This window comes from Schistocerca gregaria, chromosome 4, assembly GCF_023897955.1.
Source record: "Schistocerca gregaria isolate iqSchGreg1 chromosome 4, iqSchGreg1.2, whole genome shotgun sequence".
NCBI lineage: Eukaryota > Metazoa > Arthropoda > Insecta > Orthoptera > Acrididae > Schistocerca > Schistocerca gregaria.
In genome coordinates this window covers 329,166,123-329,180,643 of record NC_064923.1, presented here as the reverse complement: position 1 = coordinate 329,180,643, position 14,521 = coordinate 329,166,123, and the positions used below count along the sequence as shown (strand labels likewise).

Here is a 14,521-nt window from a genome sequence, read left to right as displayed (position 1 = left end):
TTGTGAGATGATGTCCCATTCCCCCACCAGTGCAGTTGACAGCTGCTGGGTGTTCATTGGTGCATGTGGACATGTTGTAGAACAGCTCCAGGATGGATCCCAAACATGCTCACGGGGATTCATGTCAGGGGAACAGGCAGGTCTGTCCATTTGATGAATATCTTCTTGCTCCAAGAAGTGCTCTTCTGCTCTGCTCAATGCAAGTGTTAGAACCAAATATACCTCTGAAAATATGCGCATGGGGAAACGCTACAGCGCCACCGTTACATTCCCTGGTGAGTGTATTGTGTTCAAAGATTTGGAGATCAGTACACCCATGCAACATTATGCCTTCCCACACCATAACACCTGGACCACCAAAACAATCAGTGCAATGACATTGCTGGGTGCATTACGTGTTCTCATCTATTTCCATATGAAGGTACCGTATTTACTCGAATCTAAGCTGCAATTATTTTTTCCAGTTTTTGTAATCCAAAAAACAGACTGCGGCTTAGAATTAAGTGCAAAGTAAGCGGAAGTTCTTAAAAATGTTGGTAGGTGCCGCCACAACTTCTGTTGTCGAATATATGTAACGCTACGCAGGCACAAAGATAAATACTGGCACCACAGGCACAAAGATAAATACTGGCACCAAAACCTCTGCATCAGTAAATAAATTTAAAAAAAAAAGGGTGGAAGATGAGCTCTTTTTCTTCGCCTCAAGTTTCGACCACTGCATTTTCATACATTATTCAATGAAGTAAATACAAATTCTGTATTGTTCATCTTTGAATGTAGCAGCATTTCAATGTACTACAAAAATCCGACTGGCAAGAGTGTTTGTCAATACGGCCAGCTCTGCACTCTGAATTTTTTCTTACTTATGAAAAGAGATGGTTACTAATAGGAACTTTTATGAATTGTGAATCACTTCCAGTATTCCCTTAACCATAAGAATAATAAGAATATGAACATTTTGCCATGTATTATTTCGTGTTTGCTGCTATCTCATTTAAATCCTGTTTACCTAATAAACTACGAAATTAGAGCGAGACAACAGCAAACGCGGAAGAATAAACATATCATCTCATTTTTGTATTCGTATTATTCTTATGCCTAATAGTGATACAGTCAGAAATGAAGCACGGCAATTGGCTAGATTTTTAAATCTAATATGACTAATTTATGTGCAGAATGTTATGTACTAAAGAGACGTCTGCAAATATTTTCAAACGGACAAAAATGTTCGCTAAACTCTCGTTCAGAACATCTTCTATCATACGCAATCTATTATTTGGTTCTTGTTGATCATTATCAAAGAAAGCAGCAGTGTAAGTAACAACAAATAGCAGTCTCTTGCCACTGTTTCGCAAATGAGACGATTCCTCTAATTTTTTTTTAAGCGGTGGTAGCATGCACAAAAGCAAGTCATGCCGTGAGCGGCGACAGGCCATTAACACTCATCATCAGAATGCGACAAACAATGCATGACACAGTACAGTAATGCATTTTAGGGCTTTGAGTGACGGAAACACCTATAACAAAGAGAACGGCACTTATCAGATCAAAGAAAAATAAGCAGTTAATTCAAATCAGACGAAGCACGTGAAAAAGGAAGGGTACTCATATAAATATGGACGGAGCGCCTGACGCATAGCAACGGCTACCTGGTAAAGCTTAACTGCTAAGCTTACGACTCGAACCAAACTACTATAGCTGTATCGTCATTCATTCGACGTAAATTGTGTCTCATATTACAATGGACCAACTTTGTTTCGATTTGGAGGTGTGGCCTAAAACTTTTCTCTGCCCTTGAATTTCGAGTCTCAGATTTCAGGTGCGGCTTATATTCGGGAAAACTTTTTTGCTTGATTTAGAGTCTCATTTTTCAGGTGCGGCTTATATTCGAGTGCGGCTTAAATTCGAGTAAATACGGTATGTCCAGTACTGTCTAAGATGATCATTAATTCAATAGACCAGGTTTTATTGCATGGGGAGGCATAATGTTGCATGTGTGTACTGACCTACAAATCTTAAACACAGTGCTCTTGAAGGCCAGTGTTATTGTGACACTATACTCTTTCCCCATGTGCATCTTTTCAGGGGTGCAGCCAGCCTTGACTTCATTTTTATGATTGACAATGTGAGACCACATCAAACAGTGCAGGTGGAGCAGCTCTTGGAACGAAAGGACATTTGGTGAACGGACTGGCCTGCCGTTCCCCCAACTTAAATCCCACCGAGCATGTATGGGATGCACTGGGGATATTTGTTGCAGCACATCCACATGCACCAATGACCATCCAGCAGTTGTCAACCTCACTGGTAGAGGAATGGAATGCCCTATCACAAGAACTCTTTACCAACCATGTGGAGAGCATTGAAGCATATTTCAGAGCACGCATTACCATCTACAGTAAACACACCCATGTCTAAGTAACACATCCCATCTTTTGTAATGTCCAGGGGACCATCATGAACCACAGTGACTTCATTCTAAGTACTTTCTTTGAATAAAAGTATCATTTTTTTTTACCTCAGTGCTTATTTATTTATTTATGTTACCTTCTGTACCATACTACAGCAGTACTTTCTATGTATGGTCCAAGTTTCATATGCCTGGCAGTAACACATTATGCAAAAGATATTTTTGTACTTTAGTTTTGCACACCAATGTATAATGAGATTAGATCTGCTTGATATATCTTTTCAAACTTCACATAAAAATCTACAGGAAATTTTGTTTGTGTATGTTAATGAATCAATTTTAGGTGCTGACTAGTATTTGTTAACACTATGGAAAGGATACATTACTAATTCACCAAACAGAAGTGGAATAAATAACCCATTCTCTCATATAAAGGAGGTTTCCTCCACCAACTCACATGGATGTGAGTCCCTGTCTCTTTATCACCTAGCACCCTCCGCATCACTATCAATTCCACCTCCCTCTACACTAACATCTCCAATGCCCATGGCCTTGCCACTATTGAACACTATGTTTCCCAACACCTGACTGACTCTCAACCCACTACCTATCTACAGGAGTCCTTCATATAAACAAATGATTTGACAGACAGGGTGAGCAGCAATCTGTGGTTGACTGCTGATGATGCTGTGGTGTATGACAAGGTGTCAAAAGTTGAATGACTGTAGGAAAATAGAAAGACAACAAAGACACAATTTCTCATTGGTGCTATGAATGGCAGCTAGCTCAAAATGTGGAAAAATGTAAGTTAATGTGGATGAGTAGGAAGAACAAACCTGTAATTTTCAGATACAGTATTACTAGTGTCCTGCTTGACACAGCCAAGTCATTTAAATATCTGGGCCTAACATTTCAAAGCGATATGAAGTGGAATGAACATATGAGAACTGTGACAGTGAAGTGGAATGAACATATGAGAACTGTGACAGTGAAGGCGAATTGTTGACTTCGGCTTATTGAGAAAATTTTAGGAAAGAGTGGGTCACTTGTAAAGGAGACTGCAAATAGGACACTGGTGTGACCTATTCTTGAGTACTGATCAAGTGTTTGGGATCCATACCAGGTGGGATTGGAGGAAGACATTGATGCAATTTCAAAGGCAGGCTGTTACTGGTAGGTTTGAAACACAGGTAAGTGTTACACAGATTGTATGGGAACTCAAATGGAGTCTCTGTAAGGAAAGTGACATTCTTTTTGAGAAACACTACTGAGAAAATTTAGAGAACTAGCATTTGAAGCTAAGTGCTGCACAATTCTATTGCTGCCAACATTAATTGCACATAAGGACCATGAAGATAAGATACGAGAAATTAGGGCTAATCCAGATGCATACACAGTCATTTTTTCTTCGCTCTATTTGTGAGTGGGACAGGAAAGGAAATGACTAGTATTGGTCAGAGTACCCTCTACCATGCCCCACATGGTGGCTTGTGGATGATCTATGTAGACATAGATAACCAGCCAGAATTCCCAAACCTTCACCTGGTTCACATTCATTGATGACATCTTCATGATCAGGACCAAGGTTGAGGATATCCTATCCACATCCCTCCAGAACCTCAACACCACCTCCTCCATCTGGTTCACCTTGGCTTCCTCAAAGCAACAAGCTCCCCTCCTCAATGTTGATATCCACCTTAAGGATGGCTACATCAGTATCTCCATCCACATCAAACCTACCAACCACCAAAAATACCTACACTTCAATAAACGCCACCCAGTCCCTACCAAGGAGTCCTTCATACAGCCACCAGTGGAAGTTGCATGTTTGGTGACAAGCAGTCCTCCTCCAAATATGCCAAGGGTCTCCCTCCACCCCACCCCCCCACCCAAACTTCTCCAGAAAAAATGTTTTATGCCTTCTCTCTCCAGCAATCTACCACCACTCACATGCCCACTGTCCTGCCACTAGAGATTACTCCTCTCATAACTCTGTACTACCCACGCCTGCAGCGACTTGATCAAATTCTCTGTCAGTGTTTTGACTAGCTGTCATCATGCTCTGAAATGAATATCCTCCTCCCCCCCCCCCCCCCCCCCCCCGCCCACAGTGGTATTTCAGCACACACCAAACATGCCCAATACCCTTGCCTGATGCCTGATCCTACTCCACCCCTTTTCCCAAAAACCATTGCCTGTGTCTTGTATCCCTGCAACAGACCCAGATGCAAGACTTGTCCCATACATGCAGCTACTACCACATACTTCAGAACTGTCACAGTCATCTTCTACTGTATCGAAGACAGTGCCATTTGTGAAAACAGCTATGTAGTCTACCGACTAAGGTGGAACTGCTGTGCCACTTTCTACTTGGGCAAGGCATTTAATAAGCTGTTTGTCTACAACAAGCTCTGGCCAATGGACAGCTGTGCCACCCAGTTGCTGAACATGCCAACCGACATGATGTGCTTCACTTTTATGAATGCTCCACAACTGGTGCCATCTAGATTCTTCCTTCCAACACCAGATTTTCTGAATTGTGTAGGTAGGAACTCTCCCTACAGCATATCCTTTGCTCCCATGACCCCTGAGAGAATGACCACATTTATGTGAATTGTGCTTGTGGGAATGTGTGTGTGTTTCCTATTGCAGAAGCTTTAATATTTTAGCAGTCTTTTTCATTGCACCCTGCCTGTGACTCAGTGCCTGATCTATATGGTGAGTAGCAATCTATCCTTTCCATATCATTATTCCACCCTGGAGTTCCTACTGTAAGTTAAGTATGGAACATAAAAGTAAATCAATAACAATCTCTCATAAGAAAGATGTTTACTCTGATATACAGTACAGTGAACTAAATCAGAATGCAAATACTGCTTATTTTCATGTTCGATGATTATTTTAATTGTTTTTACAATACATATTAAAATAATGGAAAATTCAACTGAATAAAAAGACTACACACATTTATATCAGCAAGAAAAGGAGTTGAAGCAAGTCTGCAAGAAGAGAATAATTTCACTAACTGGTAACTGCAAAACATATTTCTTAAATTAATAAGTTGAATTTTATACTATTTAGAGGATGAAAGTCTCCTACCACTCTACAAGTTAAGGTTTTATATTTTTTCCCCTCACTACAAACATATAACTGCATGCATTTGTTCTATGGAAAAGTGTACTGTTTCTTCTTAAAGCAAACTTGTCTGCATTGACAAAGATTTTAATTTTTATGTAATGATAAACATACCATCACTTTCAGATTCCTTTCCACTCAAATCTCCATCAGTATCTCCATCATTCAAACTTGTGCTTTCATCTTCTCCATTGCCCTGTGCTACCTGTTTGGAAATACTGCCATTTTGAACTTCTGCAGGAGTATTTCTTGAGTACCGTCGTGTCCAGTCTTCAGCTAATTTACGTGTCTCATCAGCTGTAAATGGCTGATCAACAGCTTCCTCAAAGACCTCATTGTCTTCATCACCAGAATCACTAGAATAATCACACTTGAATCAGTCATATAAAAACTTAGCAGCATTAAAAAACCAGAAACTGGAAAAGAAAAAGCACTTATTGGAGCCAACTCTGATTATTGTTAAGTCTAAACGTAGATTGTATCACCAAAAATAAACAACAAATTCCGTCATAACTTAAGACCAGAAATACAGGAAATGGAATTAGCTATAAAAACCCACATCCTAAATATGGCAGTGCTGTCTTCACAAAACCTGAGATAGCTACAACATTGATCAACGAAACTACCAACGACTGAATGTTAAATGTGGCATCTTGACTGTAACATCAGTGTACAAGCCTGCCACAGATAAGCTCTGCCGATCGTACCACCAAACTTCAATAACCAGAAAAACCCTGTTCATTTTAGAAGACTTCAATTGCCATAGCACATTGTGGAGCTTCAGAGATACAGAAGAAAATGGACATATACGAGAGCAGTGGGCAGAAATAAATAATTTACCCCTTCTTCATGATACCAGGCTACCATACTCTTTCAACAATTAGATCTGGAGCCATGAATCTGTCCCCAGTAATTGTTTTGTAAACACAAATTTGAAAGATTGATGCTTAAAAATTGTACACGTGCTTCTTCCTACAATACATTAGCTTATCAGAATTCCAAGCTGTTTTGAGAGCAACAAAAATATCATTCCACAGAAGGTTTTACCTTAAAGAAAGTGAACGGACAGCATGTACTAAGAAACTGAATGCAGAAATAAAAAAATTTCCCAGTCCCAGAAAATTACAAAACCATCTTAGAGACACTTCAAATGACTTCTAGAATATACAAAGCATTTAATATTAGGCTTTTCAAATGAATCAAAGAACATCCTGAGGAAATACAAAGCACTTTCTGAACAGGACCCTTTGATGAAGAGGTTGTCCTTTGCAAAGAAACACTAATTGAAATAATTTGTGAGTGAAGACAACCAAAATAGGTTGAAACTCTGGAAAGAATCAATATGACCCACAGCAGCAATGTGGTCTGAAAGTTAACTGTGACCCTAGGATAGTCAAGCATCTCTCTACAGTAACACCCAGTCAAATGGTCCATCAACTCTTACTAAATAGAAAATCCAAGAACTGTCAGAAAACAAAAATTATCAGAAACCAGAGCCAAGATCCAAACATGTTCAAAACATTATTCACTGTCAATGCTATATGTGTGGAACAGATTGAATACCTTGGTCCTAGTGCCAAACAAGGGATTCTGCAACTCTTTAACCACTGTCAAAAAACACGCAAGATGTGGAGGTAATTAAAGATCATAGCACTGTTGATGCCTGGTAAAGAAGCAGGCCAAGTGAAGAATTACCATCCAACAGTGCTACTATGCCATCCGTATAATCTATATGAATGAATGATTTATACTGCACAGCAAATATTACAGACTGAAAGGTCATTCCCAAACAGGATGGATTCAAACCCGGAAAACCATGTGCTTGTCAAATCCTGTCCCTTACAGAACACACAGAGGAAAGATCTCTGTTAGTTCAAATGACACTGTCAACCATAGTATGCTATGGAAAACACTCTACAACACATTTAAGAACCACCAGCTCACAAAATTTATTGAACCTTTATTATTATTATTGTATTTCTATTATGAAAAAGACCGTTTTATACAACACTGGAGGGTAGGAAAAGTTGATCGAGTCAACAAAAGAACTGTCTCACTCGGGGAGTATTATGGTCCCGCTTTTACCTAACCTACACACAAATGCTCAACCAATGCCAGACCATGGTACCCATTATTTGTATGTCAATGATGTTTCTATATGCACACAAAAAAAATAGCTTTGTGAAAGTAGAAAGGAAACTGGAAAGCTCATTTAATATCACGTCTGAGTATCCAAACTCCTCAAAGTTACAAGTTAGCACTTTCACCCAAAATGGGCACAGAAAAAGCTGAACATCACCTGGAAAGGCATCAACCTGGAACACAGACACAAACAAACATACCTGGATGGCTTGCTGGACAGATTACCGACATACAAGTATCACTGCCAGAAGACCTGGCAAAAAGATGCTGCAAGGATCATCATCTTGAGGAAACTAATTAATAGTAAATGGGGAGCCAGACCACCCATGTTAAGAACAACTATCCAAGTGCTTTGTTTTCCTATGGCAAAATATGTATGCCCTGTTTGGGCCAGATAGCTTGTACAAGCTAAAAAAATATATACAAACCTAACGGACATATGCAGGCTAGAAACAGGATGCATGAAACCCACACCAATTGGGAAGTAATATAAAATGGCTGGTTTCTCGGATCCTGAATTAAGAAGAATTGCACATGAGCATACAGAAATATTTAAACAAACGTTTTATGAGTGCCATCTCCTACATGGTGCTTCATGCTGACCTAGCAGACTTAAATCCTGTAGGAGACTGCTCAGTACCAAACTAAATGAGCCCTCAAAGCACTACCCTGTCTCACAAGAGATGCCCAGAGGCAATAAATCAAAGTGGAAGATTTGGAGAAGATTGAATCACATCAGAACAAGTGTAGTGCCAGTCAAAACAAATTTAATTATGTGGGAGAAATTTTCCAGACCTAAAAATATTAATAAATATACTGAAAGTACATACAGCATGAGAAAGTAGGAAATGATAAGGTATGTAATATATGCACATGATCAACAATACAATTATGAAATTCTTAAAGATGAGCTATAAGAATTTTTAAGATTATTTCATTGCAAGTTATAAACTTGAAAGTCAGTCTCAAACAAAATCTACACACATGTGGGGTTGAGGAAGAAGAGGGATGAAGAAAGGAACTGATACGCGAGGACAATGAAAAAGAAACAAAGCACATCATTAAACTTCCCATGAAAAAAGAAGAAGAAATGAAAATAAAGAAAGGGAAGAAATGCTCCTAGGTCAAAGTGCACATTGTCCATTGTTTTTCGAAAATTTAAATCTGTAACAACATAAATTCATCCTTTGAAACAGAAAGTAATGTACACGCACATGATAAATTTCAGTTGCAGGCAGCAATTACTCCATCATTATTTCAATTATACCTGCATCACTAATATCTAACAACACATGAAACGGTTGTTCTATAACATTCATGCTGCCAGATTGAAATGTATGCCAGTCACAAATTATTTTCCAGTAAATGATGATGATGACAACAATGACGACGACAATGACGGTGTAATCTGACAGACTATCATAGCAGTCTTCTTACTAGATCCAAAGATAATCTGTAAGAAACTTCAGTCAATTTTGTCAACTGCTCCATTAACTACAAAATTTAAGAAATAAATATGTATGTATCTCTGAATGAAGTTCAGTGCTGCCTGCTCTGATCATCTCTATCCTTCTACCATATGCCTGGCTGTTTGTACATAAATGATTTTTCTTGCCATCTCCCCCCCCCCCCCCCCCCCCGCCCCTCCCCCCTCCATCATCTCTCTGTTTATCCATACTTAGTATTTCCATTTGCAACTTGCTATTAATCTCATGTTTCTTCCTCATCTCTGATCTATCAATTTCCAAATGCTCTTTATCAGTATTACTCTGAACTGTACATCTTAATCGCTAAATCAACAGTCATTTTTACTTATGCACAGCGTTGGGTACCCCCATTCCCACCTCCCTCTCTTTCTTGTTAGTACATGCTGGAAATACAATGAAGAGCTTAAGGCTATTAGCAAAAAATTCTCTCTTTCCCTGTCTAGTTCAAGCTAACAGTAATTATAAATAGGACACAGAATTAAGTTTCAACAAGATCAGTAGTACCTTAAATCGGAAACAGAATCACTAGAGCCTTCTGCAGCTGATGTTCCAAAATTACGATCAGTCCATTCATCTTCATCCATTTCCCCTGGTAATTCTTCAACATCAGAAGTCACAAGATTTTCAAATTCTATTCGTTCAGGGGTTGTCCTTTGATCGACTGCATCAATATTGTGCAGTTTACTCTTCTCTGGTGTTGCTTCTGGTGCCTAAGGGAAAAAGGTTTGTGTTGTGAAGCAAAACCACGGTGAAGGCATAGAGTGAAAAATTCATGATTTATTCAGAAACACAAATCACTCTGTCACTCACTCCTCCTTTGCAGGTATGATGAGCAATGAACAGAGCACCCAGAGCTAGGATGAAAGTTTGTTTGCTTCTGAATTACACTATTATTTCATAGTTTTGGAAAACATTGCACATTTTATTATCCCACTCTTTGAATGTTCAATTCTTTCTGGTATGCTCTACTCATTACATCAAAACCCTCTAAGGTCATTGGGGCTTAGGTACTGATTAACCATATTTATAATGTAAGTATGCTGCAGAATATTATTAAGGCAACACAAGTCAGTGAATGACACAATGTTCATATTCTGTTACAAAGGGAGGCCTTCCAGTTTATTTCCCTTGTAACTAACATTACTACTTCAGCTTGCTTGTTTTACAGAGAAAGAAAATGTTTGACTATTTCTTCTTACCTATTACAACACACATAGTTAGCTTGTTAGTTACTCTTCAAGACACTTCATGATGATGTGGAATTAGTTAGTTTCACAAAAAATCTACTTTTACAAGAATTAAACATTTCAGGTACATGCCATTAATTTACACTTAATGTATAAAAAAAATGCAGAAATATTTCAGCTCAATAGCAGTCATGAAAAAGTTTTTTCTTTCTCTATCCTCCAGTTGGCACATTATTCAGTTTCAGGAAAATGATCATTTATAAAGCAGAAACAATTCTCACAATGAAACAATTTCAATTTACCTTTGAAAAAAATTATGCTTCAAATGCTCCATATTAATTAAGAAAGTGAGAAGATACTGCATGTTATCATAATCCATTCATTTTTACCTGGACAGTTTAATTTATTAATGAATCCAATTTGTGACAGAAATAACGCATTGCAAAACCTGGTGCCAAAAGTCTTTAGTATTAATAAACAGATGCCTAATATGATGGCGAGAAGATAAGAAATAATTTTTGTAAATATTCATGTAATTACTACTGCACACACAAGGAGCAGGACATCTTAGAATACTATTTGCAATGGTCACATTTAACAGTAATCAACAAGATAATAGCTACCAGTGGTTTATCACAAAATGGAAAATGTCAATGTGAAAATTGTATGCACAGATTGTTTATTACCGATCCAGCACCCATTATACCTGAAATTTCAATTTTCCTTGGTAAGTTCAGTTTGTATGAAATATTTATGATCCCTTAATTCTATAGAATGACATTATCTTTCTGGCATACTGATTATTCTAAATTTATTTCTACTATGCTTCATAAAGACTTAATTTCAATGACAGTAGTATCAGTTCCTGAAGTCTATATAATTATTAAATTAAACTGCTTCAGAAAATTATTGTCAGCTCTATACTTATTCTGTTAAACTCAGCATAACTTTTCCAGGATACTGGTTTTACAGTCCAACACAACATTGTCAACAAACATTTAATGACCCTGCACCTGTGCTAGTTGGATCCACTCAGTTTCATTAACTGCTTTGTCACAGTCAGGTCACAATTTCATAAATTAACATTTTTTTACCTTTTCTTCTGCCACAATTATACAATTTATTAAAGGAAATGAGAACTGGAATATAATTTCTAGAATCATAAAAATGAGAGAGTTTGCAGTGTTTATCTGAAGTAACACACAAAACTTTTCAACTAATGAACTAACTGTATGAGAAAAGCAACAAAGTTGCAGATGGATCTTCCAGAAGATGCCATAACTAGTGTTTAAGAATTTAAGTACAGACGATAGAAACACAAAAAACAACTGAAAATTTAAGCTCCTAGCTTTCGGAATAAATGTTCCTTCATCAGGGGGCTGACAACCATGCCTCCATCCTTGCTACCTTCCCTGTTTTCCTTTCCCTGTTGCTTCATAACCTGGGTTGTGAGTAACTAAATCCACTTTCCCTTCTTCCCTTTCTTTCCCCTCTCTCCTCCCTGATGAAGGAACATTTATTCCGAAAGCTAGGAGCTTAAATTTTCGGTTGTTTTTTGTGTATCTATCGGCTGTACTGAGCTGAGGTAAGTACTGGCCAGCCCCTCTATCTCTTTGTTAGTAATTGTTTCACATCTTTATATGAGATTTTCCATTAATTAGTTAATTTAAGTACAGAAACATTTACTGAAACAAATTATAGTGTAAGGGAAGTTTTAGTTGGAGAAAATACCACTTAGTCACCCTTTTCCTTTTTAATCCCTACTTATTCTTATATAAATCTCTAGTTGTTTTAGTTTCTTTCGTGTCTTTCATCTCTTTTGCCAGGTGAGAGAACCTTTGGTTTTGAAAGCTAGCAGTTTTGGAGTTTGTGTGTGTGTTGCTGCTGTTGTCTGAAATTTCACTTTGTCAGTAATCTTCCTGGTAGGTAATTTACAGTGACGTTCATATTGTATGTAACATCAAACAAAAGCAACATAGTGAACTGCATTCAAATTAACTGAAACTTCAATCTGAAGAAATTCTCTTCAAAACGCATTATAGCAAATAAAGTATTGAAGAGTGATTTGATGCAGTTCTATTGGAATGCTGTACACCGACACAGGCTTACCTATCACATAATCCAGGAGTGGATAACTAACTAAACAAACCAATTTATACACAAAACTGCAAAATCCAATTACAGTTGGAGAGTTAAAGCATTGTGCAATAAAGGCTTTCATGGGTAGATGTCTCATCTCCTGGTAAATTTTCCCAGTTGTGTGGTTGGGCTCCATGAAAGTTCTTTGGTCTTAAAATTTCATCAACAGCTGAAACAGAACCACACGCACCTCTCAAGATGCCCACCACAGTTCTGAATGAAATGTTAGGAATGAAAAAGTTTCATGGAACATGACCATACAACCCAGAAGATTGACCAGCAACTAAATTATAGCATTCTGAAACATTCTGTATACCCCTTACATTAGGATCACGAACAAATTTAATTAATTACAGCATGTGTGGCTCACTATCATTCTTCATGCCAGCGTGCATAGTATACAGGGTGAGTCACCTAACATTACCACTGGATATATTTCGTAAACCATATCAAATACCAATGAATTGATCCCACAGACCGAACGTGAGGAGAGGGGCTAGTGTAATTGATTAATACAAACCATTAAAAATGCATGGAAGTATGTTTTTTAACACAAAACTACGTTTTTTTAAATGGAACTCCGTTAGTTTTGTTAGCACATCTGAACGTATAAACAAACACGTAATCAGTGCCATTTGTTGCATTGTAAAATGTTAATTACATCGAGAGATATTGTAACCTAAAGTTGACGCTTGAATACCACTCCTCCGCTGTTCGATCGTGTGTATCGGAGAGCACCGAATTACGTAGGTATCCAAAGGGAACGGTGATGGACCTTAGGTACAGAAGAGACTGGAACAGCACATTACGTCCACATGCTAAGACCTTTTTATTGGTCTTTTTCACTGACGCACATGTACATTACCATGAGGGGGGGAGGTACACGTACACATGTGGTTTCCGTTTACAATTACGGAGTGGAATAGTGTGTGTGCCGACATGTCAGGCCAATAGATGGTCAATGTGGTGGCCATCATTTGCTGCACACAATTGCAATCTCTGGCGTAATGAATGTCGTACACGCCACAGTACATCTGGTGTAACGTCGCCGCAGGCTGCCACAATACGTTGTTTCATATCCTCTGGGGTTGTAGGCACATCACGGTACACATTCTCCTTTAACGAACCCCACCGAAAGAAGTCCAGAGGTGTAAGATCAGGAGAACGGGAAGGCCAATTTATGCGTCCTCCACGTCCTATGAAACGCCAGTCGAACATCCTGTCAAGGGTCAGCCTAGTGTCAATTGCGGAATGTGCAGGTGCACCATCATGCTGATATCACATACGTCGAGGCGCTTCCAGTGGGACATTTTTGAGCAGCACTGGCAGATCATTCTGTAGAAATGTGATGTATGTTGCAGCTGTTTGGACCCCTGCAATGAAGTGAGGGCCAATGAGGTGGTCGCCAATGATTCCGCACCATACACTTACAGTCCACGGTCGCTGTCGCTCTACCTGTCTGAGCCAGTGAGGATTGTCCACGGACCAGTAATGCATGTTCAGTAGATTCACTGCCCCATGGTTTGTGAAACCCGCTTCATCAGTAAACAGGTAGAACTGCAATGCATTCTCTGTTAATGCCCATTGACAGAATTGCACTCGATGATTAAAGTTATCACCATGTAATTGCTGATTGTAGCGTCACATGAAACGGGTGAAAGTGGTGACGATGCAGTATGCGCATGACACTACTTTGACTCAGTCCAACAGCTCTCACAATGTCCCGTGTACTCATGTGTGGGTTCATGGCGAGTTCGAATACACCAAGGTCACAGTTCCTACAACACTACACTGTCACAGACGTCTGGTAACACAGTGTACTACAGTTGGTCTGCGTGCGGAGACGAATGCAGAATAACAATAGCAGCAAGCGCTACATGTGGACACTGCAACAGCTAGACCAAACCACAACAGTGCACTACAGCCACACTCGTAAAAATGGTCTTCATCGTAAACATGTCCCTGCAGATGCTGCTCACCAACCGTGGCCAGTGTTTGTTACAACACGCAACTGAACGTCG

General features: G+C 38.9%; 1 protein-coding gene across 11 annotated transcripts in view; it reads right to left on the bottom strand.

The window, feature by feature from the left end:
* Nucleotides 1-14,521, bottom strand: part of LOC126268005 (F-actin-monooxygenase Mical) — a 505,795-nt gene that overhangs the window by 135,151 nt on the left and 356,123 nt on the right. For all 11 annotated transcript variants that reach the window (XM_049973389.1, XM_049973388.1, XM_049973387.1 and 8 more), the window contains 2 exons: nt 9,679-9,884; nt 5,660-5,901 (listed from right to left, as the gene is read on the bottom strand). In XM_049973389.1, coding sequence (XP_049829346.1) covers nt 5,660-5,901; nt 9,679-9,884 — 448 coding nt within the window. The remainder of the gene's footprint in view (nt 1-5,659; nt 5,902-9,678; nt 9,885-14,521) is intronic.